The sequence below is a fragment of the Apodemus sylvaticus genome, chromosome 19, assembly GCF_947179515.1.
Source record: "Apodemus sylvaticus chromosome 19, mApoSyl1.1, whole genome shotgun sequence".
Classification (NCBI taxonomy): Eukaryota; Metazoa; Chordata; class Mammalia; order Rodentia; family Muridae; genus Apodemus; species Apodemus sylvaticus.
Window position 1 is genome coordinate 29467636 of NC_067490.1, and position 20767 is coordinate 29488402.

A 20767-nucleotide genomic window follows, 5' to 3' on the forward strand; every position below is an offset into this window, starting at 1 on the left:
GAAAGACAGGCTTGGTTAAATTAAACACCAAAGAGACGTGTCGCCGTGAGTGCGCGCTAAAAGGGTCCGAGAGATGAACTTACCACTTGCTTTGCGTCCGCCAGCTCCTTCTTGGTCTTCACAAGAAGCTGCTTGATTTTGGTGTTCTTCTCTTCGTGGTGCTGTACCGAAGACTGCAGTGAAGCTAGCCCACGAAGGAATTCCAGCAGAAAGAGATAAGATTTTTATTAGCGAACATGACACACAAATGGTAATTGTTTTTCTTCATATTAAGGTACCAGAAACTCAATTTAGTTCTTCATTTGAATTTTTCAAATATAGGCAACAATGCATTCCTCCGTGCCGATCACCCACCTCAAACACTTATGAACATAGCAGATCTTACTGTACACTGACAGGTTCAAAACAATGCAGCTGCTCACAGGCTAGTTTTCTGAATATAGTTTAAAACAGAACACAGAGAGGCTCCTTCATTCACATATGGTCTATGGCTGCATTAGCATGATCCACTGGTGCCCCCGAGGAACCACCACAAGGACTGTGTAGCTTATAAAGCCAAAATATTTACTACTTGGCCCTTTACAGAAAATATGCAAACCTCTGATCTGCTCTAAAACTGCCAGATAATTTTAAAGCAAATCTGTTCATTTGTAAATATTTAAGTATGTATCACTTAAATAAAGGCATACTTTATTTAGTATATACATTTGAAGAAGTACTTTTTAAAAGTTCTTCAAAAAAGTGAGGTGTGGTAGTATACCTACAATCCCAGCAGTTAGGAGTCAGAGGCAAGTTTATGATTATGAGTTTAACGACAGCCTGCCAACCCTGTCTCAATGACAGAAAACAAAAATAAAAAGTACGGTTGTAAAACACAGAAGGTGTATACCTGGGATTGGCTTTTGTGATAGCAAGTAAGAGGCAATACATTTGTGGCAGGATTGTTAATGAAAGAGTGCTTGCTAGGGAACAAATCGAAACATAATAAAGGAAAGACTATTCTTGTTAACAGAGGTTAAGAACAAAAAGCAAATATCAAGTGATTTTTGTCCACAGTTAAGTGGACAGACTGTGTAGAATGAGCAGGATAAATCAGGCTATAACCTGCTAGGAAACAAGCTAAGGAGAGATGACACAGATCCTGTGGTCTGAAGCCAGAGATAGCGACTAGTAGGCCCTTCTCACTTTTGTATTAGCACTTCATAGACAAAGCATACAGATGAGTAGTTGGGAAACAGAGACGGGAGTTGCTTTCTACTACAGCAAACCCTGCTCAGCTATCACCTGACAACCGATTTGCTCAGTTCTGAAAGTATTTTATAAAGCACAGATAATATAGGAAGCCTTGATATGTAGGCGGCACGAAGTTCCTGGGATCAAAGAACAGAACGAAATGGGGAGACGACGGTTTACAACATGATGTAAAGCCACGTCTACATGCTATATGAAACGCAAAAGGCTATGTGGTGCCACATGCTCAAAGGTCATACACATTTAACATGAACAAGCGAAGTTTCATAGGACAAGAAGCATTTAGGATTAGAAGGATCCGATGGGTATTCAGGGTGGACAGGGAAGGGAGAAGAAGAGGATCAAGATCTGTACCTGTGGTAAAGTCACACGCGGAGAACAATGTCTAGTCCTTTACTGAGAGGGTGCTGAGAAAGCCACCCATGTGGTGGCACACTGTCCCTGCTTCTGAGGCTTCCTTCTATACCATGGCTCTAGCACGTGACCATGTTTTTGTCCATCTTTTGGCATCTGTGGTGCTTTCTGACACACTTATGGATGAGAAAAGAGACACAGGGCGCTCCTCAGGTGCTGACCTTTTGTCTGGTTTTACTGGGTGGCGGTACCTTAGTGTCTCCTTTTAGACTGCTTCCTCTGAAGTCACTGCATGGCAGCTGCTTCGCGGGACTTTATGGACATTCTGCTTCTGGTCATGAGAGCCAGAGGGTCTAGACTTAAACTCTGCTGTCATATACAATCAAGCAGCTGAATCCTAACAACACCTTTCGCTCCCTGACACTTGAACAATGAATAGCGGAGGACTGTGATCGCTAAGAGATGGCCAACAAAGGCGGTGAGCGTGCTTCCTGTTCTGGCTTTGTGCAAGGGAGTATCTATAGAATATGGTGTAAGGGTGGAAATCTGAACAGCTGTTGATCTAGCTGGGATGTACATGACTTCGAGGAAAGAAAACAACGAACAGTGTTGTATGTAATGTGAACGCTGTAGCTTTCACACAGGGTGATCACCATTAGCTACCAGCCAGGGTGGAGAAACCCTCTGCAAACAGATACACAGGGTTTCAGAAAGAGAACATGATACACAACTAGGAGAAAAGAAAGGAGGAGAAGCAGACCCACACTTTATAGAAATAATGACTTAGCCAGCATGGACATTACATAGGTATTATATGTGTTCAAAGAAACATTACTATAATAGAAGAATTTTAAAAATGAACCCAACAGAACTTTTAGAGATAAAACTCATATTCAATATCTAAAGTGAAATTTTCACCACATGGGATTAACAGATTAGACACTGTGGATTAGTGAACGTGACGACACAGCAGTAGGAACCTCCAGAGACTCCATTCCACGATGGGACATTTGCAACTTCAAAGTAACCAAAGATAAACTCAAGATGTAAACTAAAATGCTAAATTACCAAACTGGAAGTACAGCAAATTATTAAACAGGATGAAAGGCTTGCACAAGACAAGGACCACTACAAAGGCACACACTTCATAGGCAATGACTCTACAGATGGCTCAAATATTTCAACAGATGAGACTTAGCTTGGAGGGAAAAGCAAGACCCAATTATAAAGCTATTTAAAGGTCATGGAAGCAGCTGGGTGGTGGTGGCGCACACCTGTAATCCCAGCACTCTGGGAGGCAGAGGCAGGTGGATTTCTGAGATCGAGGCCAGCCTGGTCTACAGGGTGAGTTCCAGGACAGCCAGGACTACATAGAGAAACCCTGTCTCGAAAAAACCAAATCCACCCCCCCCCCCAAAAAAAACAAAAAACAAAAAAGGTCATGGAAGCTAGAACAGTGCTCAGTGGTTGAGGGCAAGTACTGCTTGTTCAGAGGACTGGAGTAGGGTTTACAACTCCTTGTGACTCCAGCCTCCGGGCACCTGTACTCACATGCTTATATTCACAGACAGATAATTAAAACACACACACACACACACACACACACACACACACACACACACACACACACATTATGTAATAACACATAAGGGTTAGGGATTTAGCTCAGCCCTTGGATTCAGTCCTCAGCTCCATGGGTTGCATATCAAAGACTTAGATTACAAGGCAAATGTCAATACCAATCAAAAGGCTGCAGTTCTGTAAGTATTAGTAAATATGGGGTTAGAAAAGAGTGACCAAATCATTAGGAATGGGCAAGAATTCTAAGTGTGAATGCAGCCAATACTAGACTTTCTAAATAAATGAAACAAAATGGCAGAATTGAAAGGACAAAAAGGGATCCAAAATTATGGTTTGAGATTTCAACATAGCTGCCTCAGGACATGGTAGAAGGAGATGAGAGAAAAATCATTATGACTTGAAGATCAGGTGACCTGAACCCATCCACCAACTGACAAAACCTAACTGATGTCCACCAGATATCACACTACAGTAACACGGTTGTCACATACATTAAGAAAATTCACTCAGACATCACATAAATCCAAAACTTAACACATTGAAAAGAACCGGAAACCATGAAGTGCTGTAACTGCAAAGGACTTAACGCAGAACTCACTAAAAATATTTGAAAAGAATCCTTTCAATATTTAAAAAGTAAGCAACATGTGACTTGAGGGGCCAAAGGAGTAATCACTAAAGGAATCTTATTTTTGAAATTACTCAAACCAAGAAAATAAGCCACTCAGGGCGCTTAAAGGGAATGCTATAGTGTTTAATGATAATGTTAGAATATATTTTATGGGTAAAATACATACAATCACCTTAAAGAGGAATGCTTCATGGCTATTTAAATTTTCAATTTTTTATTAACCAAAGATCTGTGAATGAATATTACTGGTACCTTACAGCAAGCACTGTGTGGCTTTTTAACCTCTTAATGGCAGATGGCTTGACCTGCTTCTGGCCCTCAACACTGTGTCACATGTGCTGGTGATTAAAGATCTGTATGAATGGCTGGGTGGGGTGGCACACAACTTTAATCTCAGCACTTAGGAGCCAGAGGCAGGCAGATCACTATAACTTAGTTCTGGGCCAGCAAAGACTACACAGGAAGACTCTTGTCTACAAAAAAAAACAAAGTTGGCAGAGGGAGAGAGTCGGGGGAGGGGGCAGGGCAGGTGGGCGGGCGGGCAGTCAGGCTTGTAGGAATGCACAACTGAGGCTGTTCTCTTTATCATGTTCTGAGGCAGTTATAAAGTAGAGGGAATTGCTTTACTCACTTATTTCTTCCTGGAGAGTTTCTTGTTTCTGTTTCTGAATTTTCATTTCTTGCTCCAAATCTTCTATCGTACTGTTTTTATTTGTTAACTTTTGATTTAATTCTTTCATCAAACGTTCATAATCTGCTATTTCCATATTCATCAATGTGGTCTGTTGGGCATCCTGCACATTTTATAAAAGACATATTACTAGGGCAACTAGTCTTTGAAACTGCTATAACCATGCTACAGGATCAAGCAGGTTTTATTATGTTTTTCGGTAGCATGGACATAATATAATGAGAAAGTGTGAAGTTCAACACTTCACAGTTCTAATTTCATCACGTGTTCTCTAACAGTTAAAACTCAACTTTTTGAACTCCATCTGACTAGCTTTAATCACTCACAGTAGTACATGGAGTTCTTACTTATGAAATAGTAATATTGAGGTAACTCTTACAATGCCTTTTATGGAATACTCTTTTAAAAAGTAGAGAGAAATTAATTAAAATGAATTTTAAGCTTTGACAATAATTCAATCTTCATGTGTTCTATAATACAGCAACCACACACAGAGAAAGAAAGTCATGAGTCTAGGTTCTTCTCAATAGACAAGTACGAAACAAAGTTCAAGTTTTAATTTGATGAGGCTAACAATTTATAAAGGATTATTTTAGTATTATAGCCAATACTTGAAATACTTTTTACGTGCATAAAGTTGCAATAGTATGAGCTATACAGTCTATGAACACTTCCTAGTTTCTGAGGTCCTGGGAACCACACCCAAGCTTTAGGAAAGCTAAGTATGCACTCTGTCACTGAGTTCTCTTTCTGGAGACGATTTCTGTACCTTTTTAACCAGCTCTAATTCTTGCATTGTTTTCTGAAGCTGTTTCTTTTCTTTTTGAAATTGAAGTTGGAGTTCTTCGAGCTCATTTACAGTACTGACATGTTCCTAAAAATAAACAGCCCATGACACAACCACCATTAGAGAAGATATTCGTTATGTATAAAGTGCACACCATACACAAATCATAAGACTCTGGAAATGTTTGAAAACTTTAAAAAAAACTATATGGTTAGTATATAAAACTAGAACAGATTCTCCAATGTAAAGTTGATGTATATTAAGAAATTAACTACACTGTACTCATAAATGTACTCAGTCAGACTGTTCAGTCAAGCAATATGTGATTAAAACCCCACTGTATGGATGGGAACGGGTCTCTGGGTTGTTCTTACCTTAATTTTCTGCTCTTTCTGAAGTTTTTCAGCTTCCAGTTCTTTTTCTGCTACTCCTTTGGCTCTCTGGACTTCTAAGATCTGTGCTTCTAATAACTTGGCATTAGCCTGCAGGGTCTCAATTCGAGCCAGGAGATCCTCATTGTCTGAAGTTAGCCTTTCACACTGGAACACAAATGCCTCGTTACTGTGAACATGCAGTACACATATACAGAAGGGAAGTGTGCAATGAGAACATTAGTGCAGAATGAAAGTGATTTCACCATTAACCACACAGATCACTGTTACATCAAGAATAAATTTAAAGAAACAATCACTGCTGATATTGACCTGACAAAAACCTTCCAAAGAACAAAAAGCAACCTCGGGAGTTAAGAGATGGGGGGACCCTAAGAAAGTACCAGAGACCTGGGAGGAGAGAGACTCTTAGGACTCAAAGGGAGGGACCTTAGAGGAAATGCCCTACAGTGGAGAGAGGCAACTTGTAGAGTCCACCTCCAGTAGAAAGACAGGGCATCAAGTGGAGGGATGGGGTTGCCATCCCACGGTCAAAAACTGACCCAGAATTGTTCCTGTCTGAAAGAGCTGCAGAAACAAAAATGGAGAAGAGCCTGAGGAAAAGAAGGTCCAGTGACAGGCCCAAATTGAGATCCAGCTCAAGGGGAGGCCCTAAAGCCTGACACTATTACTGATACTATAGTGTGCTCACAACAAGGGGCCTATCATAACTGCCCTCTGAAAGACCCAACAAGCAGTTGAAAGAGTCAGATGTAGATACTTACACCCAACCAATGGACAAAAGCTGGTGACCACTGTGGTTGAATTAGGGAAAAGCTGGAAGAAGCTGAGGAGGAGGACAACTCTATAGGAAGAATAGCAGTCTCAACTAACCTGGACCTCCAAGATCTCTCAGACACTGAGCCACCAACCAGGCAGCATACGCCAGCTGATTTGAGGTCCTCAACACATATACAACAGAAGACTGCCGGGTGTAGACTCAGTCAGAGAAGATGCACCTAACCCTTGAGAGACTTGGGGCTCCAGGGAGTGGGGAGGTCTGGTGGGGAAGGGGTGTAGACATCCTCTTGGAGACGGGGGTGGGGGGTGGGGGGTGGGAGAGAGGGATGTGTGGGATGTGGAACAGTTGGGGACTAGACAGGGAGGGGAATAAAGTCAAGTCTGTAAAGAACAATTAAAGAATAAATAAAAAAATAATTTAAAAAAAGAACAAAAAGCCAAAATAAAAAGCCCAACAAATAATTCCTGTTGGACTGAGGTTAGTTGATGTCTTCATGCTCATGCACAGTAATGGTGTGCTCCTAAAATGAACAGTAACAACCTTCACAACTCAACAGTAAGAAAGGTTTAATTAAAAGGATGCTGTTAGCTACTGTGATGGTTTGTATATGCTTGGCCCAGGGAGCAGCACTATTAGGAGACGTGGCCTTGTTGAAGTAGGTGTGTCACTGTGGGCATGGGCTTTCATACCCCCCCTCCTAGATGTCTGGAAGTCAGTCTTCTATCAGCATTCAGATGAAGATGTAGACCTCTCAGCTCCTCCTGCACCATGCCTGCCTGGACACTGCCATGCTCCCACCTCGATGATAATGGACTGAACCTCTGAACCTGTAAGCCAGCCCCGATTACACGTTGTCCTTCTAAGAGTTGTCTTGGTCTTGGTGTCTATTAATAGCAGTAAAACCCTAAGACAGCTATTTAGTCAAATTCTTTTCCTAATCCAAAAAAAGTGAAAAAAGAATTTCTTCTGATTACAGTTTAACTTTTTGAGCAAGAGAAAATGAGATTAAAATGTATTTACTAAAATTTGTTTGTCTACATGTATTCAATTTGAAATTACCTGGCAAGTTGAATTTCTTAATTGTTTGGTAAGGTCTTCTATATGATGTTCAAAATTATTAGCACGTTCTTTTTCCGCATCCAGTTGTTCCGACTGCTTATCATATTCTAACAGAAGATTCTTCAATAAAAGACAAAATTTAACTCTAGGCGATGAAGCACTCACTAGGTCAGAACACAGAATCAAGCCAACTTGACACCTGAAGAGCACCTGTGCGACTCATGTGAAGGTGAAAACTGGCATTTGGGAATATAACGAGAGCAGTGCTCAGTATATATGATCTTATAAATCCATTAAGACCATACTTTAAAATTTAAATAGGAGCTTATTCCTTTTTCAGGGGTCAGTCACATTAGGATTTTGCTTTCTTTACACTTTATAAAACCATAATCTACTAATTTTCTCCACAATTAAACCACGTATAAGTTTAACCTTTCAATTTTTCTACTTTGACAATTCAAAAAATTGCTTTTAAGTTTATAAAAAAAATTGTTACCAGAAGTCAGCAAAGTGCTGTGAATTTTATTTTAAATATTAGAAAATGTTTCATACATACAGAATTTATTTTGGTGCATATAGTGTAATAAAGACTGGATTATACTTACTTCAATTACCTTTCTAACTCTTTCCTCCTAACTTCTATTTGCAAATTTCTGTGGGATAACTTAGCCGGCATGAACAGAGTGGGAACAACTGACAAGACTCTGTAATGTTACTAGTCTCAAGATGTTTAAGGCAGTGGCCTTGAGTCTCTGTGCTTCAGAGACCCACTTGTAAACTGGTGATGATGATAAGATACTTCTACTATTTGTTCTGAAAATACACATAGAAGACAGGTGAAGCGTTCGAAAGACAGCCTGCCATGTGGTTGGAGTCTCTATGTCTTTTGTTAATCTGAGCCTGAGGAGAATTCTCCTATTCATCCTTTTTTCCCTGGTCTCCATTCTTATACAGCATCTACCTTCTCCTTTTGTCTACCTGGTACTGCTACTAGGCTTTAAGAGTAAGGGGTCAGGAATTTAGAAAGTCTGCTGTTGACCATCATCTGTCCAGAACCAGGAATATAGACCATCTATATAAATATTGTGTGAAGAAATATAATATTTATTTTGCATTTAGTGATTTTGTTAGATTTGAAAAGAAATGTAATCGACTCAAGATATTAAAGTAAATAAGGATATCCCCTCAGGGACCTGAGCTCTCCTTGTTCTAGACTAGCTGGGATCTTCACGTCACTGTGAACACACTGGATCGCAGCAGGTGCCCTTCCTTTACATTTTATTATGAGGCAATCCCCCAGTGGATTTTAATTTTAAGAAACAATAATTTAAAAGCACCATTTAAAGGCTAAATTTTTCTAGCTGTGGTGGCAAATGCCTTTCATCCCAGTACTTGGAAGCCAGGTGGATTTCTGTTTCCAGGTTAGCCAGGGCTACACAGTGAAACACAGGCTAAATTTCACACATCTAGACATTATATGTCTAAAATAAAACAGACAACAAAAAAACAAAACAAACAAACAAAAAACCCAACAACAACAACAACAACAACAACAAAACCCCAGATGCAACCAAAGACTAACCTTTTATGTACACTAAACAAAAAACAAAAGCAGGGAAATTTAAATTTCAGTAGCCAAAACAACAGATTTTATGTACCAGTTTTATAATTCTATTATACCTGTTAGTTGTGAATGAAGTCTGTTATTGAAGTAACTGCTTTTACCTTATAGCTTTCTGCTCCTTGGATGAACTCCTTCAGAGAAGCAGACAGGCCGTCCTTTTCTGACCGGATGGATTCGAGTTCTTCCCGTAGTGTCTGGGCCTGTTGTAAATATAGTGAGTGTTTTCATGTATAGAAATACCTGATTTTCCACATCATAGGATTCGACAATCTTGTGCTTTTATGTTGCCTTACCTCTTTCCTGTTAGAATCTAGTTCTTTCTTTGCTTTCACAGCAACTAGTTTTATCTTACTTATTTTCTCATCCTTGTCTTTGGATTCTTTTTCCAGACTTTCTAAAATAGAAAATGAAAGGATCACATATAAAGTCAAAAGGAAAAAATTGTGAAATTACTTCTCTTAACCCCAGAAATGGTTTTATTATTGAACACAAATTTGCAGCTTGAAATTAATGGTAAGTAGCTAGAACTTTATTTTGTAAACATAAACCTTAATTATTCATTAGCAAAGTGAGATAAATTATGTAAAACTTTAAGTCCCTGTTAATAGTTTATTTTCCAAGGTCATTTCTTAAATACCTAGGAACTGGAGTTCCTAAGACGTTGAGTATGAGAGGATTTTAGGAGATGGATTGTAAATTAGGACAAGTAGGAAAGATGTAAGGCACATTTAAGTGATGGTTGGTCACAGTCTTCCTCTAGACTGTGCCTGTAAACGTCGTTCCTCACCCTATTTGACTACCTCTTCTAGTTTAGGACTTTATTTTTGTTATCTTTTCTTGACTGCAGTCTAGAGCTCTGCTCGCACCTATCACTTGGGTGCACCACGTATAGTGATGTGTGCACCACGTATAGTGATGTGTGCACCAGAGGCCACCGTCATTCTTCCTGTTTCCTATACAACACAACTTTGCTTTGCCACTCAAGCATCACAATAGTGATTCCCCTTTTCCAGTGGACTTTTTCCCCAACAGTTTATAAATACGCAACAAGATCATATTATCAAGATTGATGAAGTGGTTCAGCAGGTAAGAATGCTTGCTGTGCAATCCCGAGGACCTGGGTTTTATCTCCGGTCCCCACAGTGGAAGGGAAGAACTTACTCCTGAACTAACCTCTGACCTCCACACAGGATATGGCAGGCACAGCCACACATATTATACAGATAGATACAGGAGTAATAAAATGAAACATATCAGTATATTAGGATTAAATAGAATCTACAAAGGGCTGGGGAGAGACCATAATAGGTGGTATAATATCACAAACATGTGTGATTTACCATTAAAAAAAAAAAAACCAAAACAACAGAAACCACACTGCTCTACTCACAGAGCAAAACCTTTCAAAGAGTTGCCTGCATATATAATCTTAAATTTCTCTCCCCCATCTTTTTCTAGCAGGCCATTTCCATCCATCCTTGGCCCCAGAACACCAGGAAACTGTCCTCTGTGTTGCTTAACACAATAGGTAGCTCTGGGCACTCACTTAATCCATCAGCAGCATCTGTTGTGGCGAAAGGTTTTCCCTTGTCTGTCATCTGGACATAGCTTGACTTTCAGACTTCTGTTCAATGATTTCCCACCTACTAGCTGCGGCGTCTCAATCCCTTTTGCTGTTTCTGTCATTTAAAGATGGGAACTGTCTCTCTGATCCTCATCCATCTATCTATGGCTCTGTCTCTCTCTCTCTCTCTCTCTCTGGCTTTCAATGCCCATAATTTGACTATGCGGTTTTCTACCTTTATGCTAGTTATCTCAATCACAGATGTATACAGCATCTTATGTGATGATACATACACACACACACACACTCACTCACACACACACACACACTCACTCACACACACACACACATAAACACACACATGTATGTATAGTCTAAAATTGAGTATTCTCTTTCACTTAAACCATCTTTGACAGAAAACTAGGAGCCATTCTGAGCTCTTTTCCATCCTCCTTTCCCCAATCTATCTGGGTACTAAACTGAAGGATCATGGACACATCATTCAACTCCTGTTAATCTTTATTTCTTCATTTTTCAAGGGGAACAAAAGAACTAGTTCAGAAAATCACTAAAACAAAAGGATATGTATGAAGGCTTAACTCTTCTGTGCATTGCAATAATGCGTTTATAATCAGCGACTCCTTGGGAACTTTCTGGTCTCCTTGATGTTATTTAAAAAAAGAAATCAAGAGACAAGCATACTTCTTGCTAAAATACCTTTTCTTCTTGTGTTTTACATCTTACTCTTTAGGATCCAAGGAAGTAATCTTTTCCTTAAAGCAGGTAACGTTCTATATCAGCATCATCTCCTGTACAGTTCTAACTGCTGAACTTAACGTCTTCCTGCTAAGGAGTACTCTGAACATACTGTCTGAACCTTGTTTACCCTCGCTATTGCCATTATACAGAACAGCTGATTACCCAAAATGTCTACGTAGATTAAAAAATTCAAATTAATTCACAGAATCAATTATGAATGCAGTCACAACAGTATTTTTGTTTGAATTAAATGACAGAAAGTGGCATTTGGATTAAATTACAGAAATGGCAGAGGACAATTGGGGAATGAGGAAAAGGAGCCAATTACTGTGTATTTAATAACTCACTAATTGAGACTAGAGTCCTCAATCTATCTTAAACACTAATAAAATGTCTAATTAATGGCGACAACACATATAAAACCATAGTTACCTATTTTTTCTTCCAGCTCTTTTACCAATGAAAGTTGATCATTTTTTACAGAAGGCGATTTCTCTAAGGAATCCTAGATTTTATAGAGAAAAAACAAAACAAAACAAAAGAACCCCTAAACCAGAATTCATTTCATACCCCACAATAAAACTGTCATCATTTAATAATGAGAAAATCTTTACCTAGAAAAACCATATAAATAGCAATTTGGTTACTTTGATTTTCTATTGCTAGGGTAACACTACTACATTTATTATGTATATGGCCTTTATTAAAATAGTGCCAAAGAGCAACATGACTAATCTGACACACCCCAAACATAATAAAGATATGACTATATGGTTATCACTTGTCATTACTTCACAACACAATTTCTAAGAGAACTTTAGATTTTTAACTAAAATACCATTATAGCTTATTCTTTTGAGCAAGTGTTCTTTAAAAAGACAAGCACTGTCTGTGTCCTGAGGGCAGTTCTGATTTGTCCTTGATTAGTTTTGCTCATGACTAGTCACACTTGACTGAGATACACCACATCAAAGTGCTCATTAATTCATTTGCCAGAAATTTGTTGCTTGAGCCTAAATGCTAAAACCTAACTTTTGATTCCAGACTATAAAAATGTTAATACATGTATTTTCTACAACCTACGAGCAGAGCTAAGTGTTTATTTGAATCAATAAAACTCAAAATAATAATACCTTTAGCAGCATCAATTCTGCTCTCACATCTTGGAGTTCAGATTCCCTCTGTTCAAGCAACAGCCTTACATTTTCATGTTCTATTACAAGAGCCTTTTCATTATGGACTTCATTTTTGTTATGTAATGTCTGAGATAATTCTTCAACTTGTGTTGAAAGAGTCTGATTTTCAAGGCTTGCTTTTTCATTTGTTTTCTTCATTTCTAGAAGATCAAGTTGCAGGGCCTCTTTTGCTGCTGTGACTTCCTCTAACTCCTTTCTTAGGAGAATTTTCTCTTGCTCAGAGTCTTTAACTAGAGCCCTCAGTTCTTCACACTGAACTACACTCTCCTCTTGAAGGCACTTAATCTTACTTTCTAATTCTAATACTCGCGCATCATATTCACAGGCCAGGTCATGTTTTTCTTCCTTTACTTTCACTAAGGACTCAGCCACAGCTTGCAGGACTTTGACAACATCTCCCTCTTCCTTTTCTTCTTGGACGCTTGCCCTCATCTGCCTAAGATACTCACACAACTGAGTTTTGACAAACGACCTCTGAACTTGCTCATTTTCGAGCAGTTTATTTAAATCATCTCGCTCTTCAACCATTAACTGGAGTTTCTTTTCGAGTTCAGCAACATGTTCTTTATAGGCAAAATCTTGTTGAGACTGAAGAACTTCTAAATCCCTGCTCAGCTGGACCTTTTCTGAATGTAGTCTATTGTTTTCTTCATAAAGAGACTTGATTTTAGATGACAACGCTTCTTGGTCTTCAGTCATAGTTTTCATTTGACCCATAATGTTTTGGTCGTTTTGACTCTTTTCTCTTAACATCTCATCTAGTTTCCCTGTTAATTCACTTATTCTTTGTCTCAGTTCACTGTTTTGCTGGGCAGCTTGCCCTGCTGTTTCCCTGAGTTCTACACACAGTCTCTGTTCCCATTCCCATTTCTGTTGGAGATCATTTATCTTTTCATGGGAAGTTTTGATTTTACTTATAAAGTCATCTTTTTCTTCAGCAAGAGAACTTATCTTTGCTTCTAATTCTTGTAACAGGGTATCTTTTTGACTAAGATTGGCTAAGTACATGCTACTATCTGCCTGCAGGTTCTTTATCGTATTTTTGAGTTCTGGTACTAATTCTTGTTGCGATAATAATTTTTCATTTTCTCCTTGGAGGCGATTCACAGTTTCAAGAAGAGCATCTTTTTCATTAAAAGCAGTTCTTAGCTTCTGTTGAAGCTCATGAACATCAGATGCTTGCTGTTGCTTCATTGTTTCAAACTCTTGACTTATTTTTCCAGCAGATTCTCCAAGTTCTGTTTGTAAAATTTCCATCATCTCTCGTAAACTCTCGTAATTTAGAACTACCTCTTGCTTTTCATGTTGTAGATTTTCACACTGTTCCTTAAGACCCTGTATTTCAAACATTAATGCTAACTTTTCTTTTTCTGAACCTGACATAAATGTCTCACTTAGTTCAGAGATTTCTTTCTGATGATGTTCCTGAAGACGCTGTATTTCTTTGTTATGTTGTTCTACAGCATTGCAGAGCTGTCTATTTAAATCTTCTCGCTCGTATTTTAATTTTTCTACTACATAGCCCTGTTCTTCTTTAGCCAGCAACAGTTCATTAATTTTAAACTCCAAGTCTTCTCGTTCATGGAAAAACTCATCCTTTATATGCTGGGCATCCATTTCAAGTTTTAACTTGAGATTATTCATATAAGTCACTTCATCTTTTAAGATACTATGTTGAGATTCCAGTTCTTTTAGAGAATCTTCCAATTGTCTGACTTTATCACATACTATTTGCTCTGCAAAAGGCTCTTCCTGTAAGGCCACAGAACAATCTTGACTCTCCTGGCTTGCATCTGAGGAGCCTTCATTTAAGTTTTCTGATTCACACTGGTATTTCTCTGGAATGTTCTCGCTTGCCTCACACTGTGACCCTCTGCTCTCTTTTAGCTTACTTAGTTCTGCCTCGTGTTCTTTAGCTGATGTTTCCATTTGAGACATCAGCTCATTAACTTCTTCTTTGTGTGTAGCTCTCAGCTGCAAAATCTCTTCTTGGAAAGTATCCATATCTTTTTGGTAGTGCTGAGCATTGTCCTCAATGACTTTCTGGAGATGACTAATCTCTTGCTGTTTTTCATCGCTGGTCGCTTCTAATTGCTTTTCTAGACATAAAATTCGTTCCTTAAATGCTGCTGTAATGTTTTGAATCTCTTCCTGCAGTTTTTTAACATTCTCTTCAGAGTCACTCTGAGACTTAAGCTGCTCTATGAGCTCTGCTTGCGTACGGGCTGCTTCTTCCAGTTCTTTCTGTAAGGTGGCCTTTGCTTTGCTGTGCTCGGAGTGCACTGCCGCCAGCTCACTTTTACAGTCTTCAATTTCTTGTACGTAGTTTCTATGTGATTGTTCAAACTCTTTCTGTGTCTCTTCCAGTTTAGTGACAGAATCCTATTACCAAAAAAAAAAAAAAAAAGCACAAATACATCTCTGAAGATGAAGGAAATCTCTATCTTTACTAAAGAGTTAATAAGATGAGAAAAGAGGTGAACAGAATATACCTAGAAAAATATGATTCTGAAATCTGAAGAATTTTGTTTAGGGCTTGCCTCACTTAAGAAGAACTATTATCATCAATACAAAATCTACTAAAGTAACTAACAACTAGGAAACCTCTGTATTTAACTATCCTTCTAAAGGCAATACATTATTTAAAGTAAAAAGCTTCGGTGTATTGCTCCTGAACAGATTAATAAAAGACATTTTAGAGAAAATACACTAAAACTTTACAGACAAGAAAGTAACAATGTGATACTAAATGTCCTAAAACTGAACAGATATAAGTATTTAGAGTTGTGAAAACCTAAAAATCTTAAAATATTTTTTATTAAAGAATGCAACGGTTATACGAAAGATTAAACTATGCTAGAAATAAAATGTTAGTTTATTTTGTATAACTGCATGCTTTTAGTATTGTTAGCTGAATAAGGAATTGAACCCAGGTTCTTTACACATAGGCAAACATTCTAGTACTGGGCCATATCCCTATTCCTCTTTTCCCTTTTTGACACAAGGTGTTACACAGATGTTCAAGCTCTCCTTGACCTCATTCTGGGTGCTAGACTGGCCCTGAACTTTGAACCTCATACCCTGAGCTTTCTGAGTGGCTGGAATTCTGGGTCTGTGCTTCCAGAGCTGACTGCTTTGTTTGTGATAAAAGTGGTAAGACTGGATCAGATAACCTTTAAAAACCTAAATTATTTAGTGTGTGTGTGTGTGTGTGTGTGTGAGAGAGAGAGAGAGAGAGAGAGAGACTGACAGATGGATGAGGGTGATCCTGTGCCACAGCGCACTGTGGAGGGTATAGACAACATGTAGGAGTCAGTTATCTCTTTTACCATGTACATTCTGGAGGCAGGTCACCAGGCTTGGAGGCAAGCACTTCTATCTACCGAGCCATCTTGTTGGCTCCTTTTATTAGAAACAGAACCTTGTTAAGTATCCCAGGCTGGCCTTACGTTTGATATCTTCCTGCCTGAGCCTCCCAAGTGCAAGTGTATCCATGCTTGGCTAGACTAGATGCTTAAGATCCTATTCAGATGTAAAATTCATTACTATTCTGTGTAAGTTAACAGATAAAAGAACACTAAATGTTGTCTTACCTCAACCTCTTGCTTCAGTTTAATATTTTCTTTTTTTAGACACAGACACTGTTGTTCAGTCTCTGCTTTTTCCAGAAGAAGAGCATCCAAGCGTTCAGTTAGTACCTGTTTTGAAATGATAGGATTGTTTTTATGAGGTTAGAAAAAATGGTGTCTTGTTCTCTGTTATCCCCAAACATAATCTTTCAGTCTCGTGTTCTGAAGCAGAACACCCATGGCAGCCTTCCCTGTCCCCTCTGCTCTCGGGATCTCAAAAGAGCTCCCCTTCTAAACTTCCCTGCCCCAGCTGCTGCTTTGTCCCAGATGCTAGCAGGCACCCGCTGCTAACCCTAGGGTGGCTCCTTTCTGGCCAAAAGTAGGCTGAAAGCCGACTCTCCTGCTCCAACTGCTCCTGAGAATCAGCCTCCTTAGTTTTATCCCGAGATCTATAGCAGGAAACCTACTGTCATTTCTTTCTTCCCTGACCCCAACCATAACAGAGCACCAAGATCTTCTCCTCCAACCTTCCTTCCCTGACTTATCCCAGCCTCCAACATACCAGCTGAGCAGGCAGGAAAACAGGAAACACATAGCCATTACACTCTCTGAAAATCCAGAAAGGAAACAGAAACCAAGGAACAAAACACCCAGCCAACAAAGACAAATCCAGAAGTTAGCACCCAGACCTTTTCACCTCAAACCCTGATGCCTAGATGCCAGTATATAAACACAATCAATAACAGCCACTCCCTGAAAATTCCAACATAGCTAAAGCACAAGAAAAAGTCCTGAAAAGAGCTTTATGGTAGAGGCTCTTAAAGAGGAAAAGAATCTCTCAAAGAAAGCCAGCAAAACACAAACAGTGGAGAAAATGAATAGTATTCAAGACCTCAAATTGGAAATAGAATCAATAAAGAAAATCGATATTCCTCAGGTGAAAATTCTTTGTTTAGCTCTGTACCCCATTTTTTAATAGGGTTATTTGGTTCTCTGGAGCCTAACTTCTTGAGTTCTTTGTATACATTGGATATTAGCTCTTTGTCGGATGTAGGGTTGGTAAAGATCTTTTCCCAATTTGTTGGTTACCGTTTTGTCCTACTGGCAGTCTCCTTTGCCTCACAGAAGCTTTTTAATTGTATGAGGTCCATTTATCAATTCTTGATCTTAGATCATAAGCTACTGGCGTTCTGTTCAGGAACTTTCCCCCTGTGCCCATGTACTCAAGGGTCTTCCCCAGTTTCTTTTCTATTAGTTTCAGTATGTCTGGTTTTATGTGGAGGTCTTTGATCCACTTATATTTGAGCTTAGGACAAGGAGATAAGAATGGATCGATTTGCATTCTTCTGCATGATAGCTGCCAGTTGAACCAGCACCATTTGTTGAAAAGGCTATCTTTTTTCCACTGGGTGGTTTTAGCTCCTTTGTCAAAGAGTGACCATAGGTGTGTGGATTCATATCGGGGTCTTCAATTCTATTCCATTGATCTACCTGCCTGTCACTGTACTAATACCATGCAGTTTTGTTTGTTGTTTTTTTTTTTAACACAAAATACCCACATAAGGAGATACAGAGACAAAGTGTGGAGCAGAGTCTGAGGGAAAAGACCATCCAGAGACTACCCTACCTAGGGATCCATTCCATATACAGTTACAAAACCCAGAAACTATTATTGATGCCCACAGTACTTGCTGACCGGAGCCGGATATAGCTGTCACCTGGGAGGCTCTTTTAGTGCATGGCAAATACAGAGCAGGACACTGTCAGCCAGCCATTGAACTAAGCACAGGGTCCCCAATGGAGAAACTAGAGAAAGGACCCAAGGAGCTGAAGGGGTTTGCAGCGTCATAGGAAGAACAACAATATGAACCACCTAGTATTCCAAGAGCTCCCAGGGACAAAACCATCAACCAAAGAGTACATATGGAGTTACCCATAGCTCCAGACGCATAGGCAGCGGACGATGACCTTTTTGGACATCAAAGGGAGGAGAGGCCCTTGGTCTTGGAAAGGCTTGACTCTGTGGGGGAATACCAGGACAGGGAAGCAGGAGAGGGTTGAGTGGGGAACAGGGGGAGGGGAGATGGCTTATGGGATTTTCGGTGGGGGACGGAAACCAGGAAAGGGGACAACATTTGAAATGTAAAAAAAAAAAAAAAAAAAAAAAAAAAAAAAAAGAATATAAGAAAAGAAAAAAAGCAAAAGTCAAAAGAAAAAAAAAAGAAAAGAAAACCAAAACCAACAGAAACTTGGAAATAAAATATTTAGACATTCAAACAAGAATTACAGACATAAACTTCACCAACAGAATGCAAGAAACTAAAAGACAGATTCTCAGGCACTGAAAATATGATAGAAAAAACAGACATATCAGTCAAAGAAAAATGTTAAATCTAAAAAACTTCCTGAGACAATACATCCAGGAAATCTGAGACACTATGAAAAGACCAAATGTAGGAGTAATAGGTATAGAAGAAGGAAAGAAACCTATCTCAAAGGATCAGAAAAATGTTTCAATTCAATCATAGAAGAAAATCTTACTAAGCTAAGGGAGATGTTTATCAAGGTTCAAGAAGCATACAAAACACCAAATAGATTGGACTGGAAAACAAAGTCCTCTTGCCATATAATAATCAAAACACTAAACATACAAAACAAAGAAAGAAAGAATATTAAAAGCCACCAGAGAAAAAGAGCAAGATCTATATAAAGGCAGAATGATCAGAATTACATCTGAATTCTCAATAGACTAAAAGTTAGAAGTTCTTGGACAGTGGTACTGTAGATTCGAAGAAACTACAGACGTTGGCCCAGACTATTATACCCAGCTAAACTTTCAATCACCACAGAAAGAGAAAATAAAATATTTCATGATAAAGTTAAATTTAAACAATATGTATCTATAAATCCAGTCTTAACGAAGGTGCTAGAAAAAATATATCAACCTAAGATCATGAAAAAAAAAACAGTAAATAAATAATTGCACTAAAATCAGGAATAAGAAAAGGCTGTCCACTCTCTCCATCTGTGTTCAACTGAAAGATATCAAGGGTACACAAATTAGAAATGAAGAAGTCAAAGCATCATTATTTGCTGATATCGTAGTACACATTAAATTATCCTAAAATTCTAAAATACTAGGGAACTCGTACAGCTAATAAACACTTTCAGAAAAGTATCTGGATACAAGATTAACTTTAAAAAGTCATTAGCCTTCCTATGTACAGATGACAAACAGTCTGAGAAAGAAATCAGGGAAATAACACCTTTTGCAATAGCCTCAAATAATATATAATATCTTGGGGGTAACTCTAACCAATCTAAGTGAAAGACCTGTATGACAAGAACTTCAAGTCTTTGAGAAAGACACTGAAGAAGATATCAGATGGAAAGATCACCCAAGCTCATGTGTCAGTAGGATTAACATAGTAAAAATGGCCATTTTACCAAAAGTAACCTACAGATTCAATGGAATCCCCAACAAAATTAAAACACAATTCTTTACAGACCTTGAAAAAACAATTCTCAACTTTAAATGAAATAAAAACAAAAAATCCAGGATAGCTAAAACAATTATGAACAATAAAAGAACTTCCAGAGTTATCACTATCTTTGATTTTAAGTTGTACTACAGAATAATAAATACAGCATCATATTGGCATAAAAATAGAGACATTGATAAGTGGAATAGACTTGAAGACTCAAATATAAATCCATATACCTATGGAAATCTGATTTTTGATAAATTAGTCAGAAATACACAATGGAAAACAGAAAGTGGGGCTGGAGAGATGGCTCAGCAGTTAAGAGTATCGTTAGCTCTTTTGAAGGTCCTGAGTTCAAATCCCAGCAACCACATAGTGGCTCACAACCATCTGTAAAGAGATCTGACACCCTCTCTTCTGGTGTGTCTGAAGACAGCTACAGTGTACTTAGATAAAAGAAAACAGAAAGTATCTTCAACAAATGGTGCTGGTCAAACTGTATGTCTGCATGTAAAAGAATGCAAATATATACTTAGATCTCAAGACTAAGTGGATCAAAGACTTCAAGATAAGACCAAACACACTGAATTTGACAGAAGAGAAAGTGGGGAACAGCCTTCAACACATTGGCAGAGAAGACAATATTCTGAACAGAACACTGAAAGGGCAGACACTATGAACAATTAATAAATACTAGGGCAATGGTGGTACAGAACTTGCCAGTGCCTCATTTGGCTTAAGGCTTACTCCACAATCAGGAAATCATACCTGACACTTCTTAGGTAACCAAGAACCACAGACTAGATACCTAGGGTAAAACCAAATGTTATTGGCAAAAAAACAAAACAAAACAAAATAATCAACCAATAAAGTAACTTGTAATGGTATTCTGCTATATTCCATAGATCAGTGCCTTGTTCAGTCAACATCAAAGAGGCTTCCTCCACTGGCAAGTGAAAATGAATGCAGAGAGACATTCCTCAGAGAGGTTTACTTCCAATCCTTCCCCTTCAAGAGATCAGGGTATCTCACAGATGAAGCCG

At 38.6% G+C, this 20767-nt stretch overlaps 1 protein-coding gene across 1 annotated transcript in view; it reads right to left on the minus strand.

Moving 5' to 3' along the window:
- Gcc2 (GRIP and coiled-coil domain containing 2) overlaps nt 1–20767 on the minus strand; it is a 49913-nt gene that overhangs the window by 17991 nt on the left and 11155 nt on the right. Inside the window, exons 5-14 of the mRNA XM_052163214.1 lie at nt 16264–16368; nt 12608–15052; nt 11907–11979; nt 9445–9545; nt 9253–9351; nt 7528–7647; nt 5670–5834; nt 5278–5382; nt 4449–4611; nt 84–184 (exon numbers count right to left, since the gene is read on the minus strand). Of these exons, the coding sequence (XP_052019174.1) occupies nt 84–184; nt 4449–4611; nt 5278–5382; nt 5670–5834; nt 7528–7647; nt 9253–9351; nt 9445–9545; nt 11907–11979; nt 12608–15052; nt 16264–16368 (3477 nt within the window). The remainder of the gene's footprint in view (nt 1–83; nt 185–4448; nt 4612–5277; nt 5383–5669; nt 5835–7527; nt 7648–9252; nt 9352–9444; nt 9546–11906; nt 11980–12607; nt 15053–16263; nt 16369–20767) is intronic.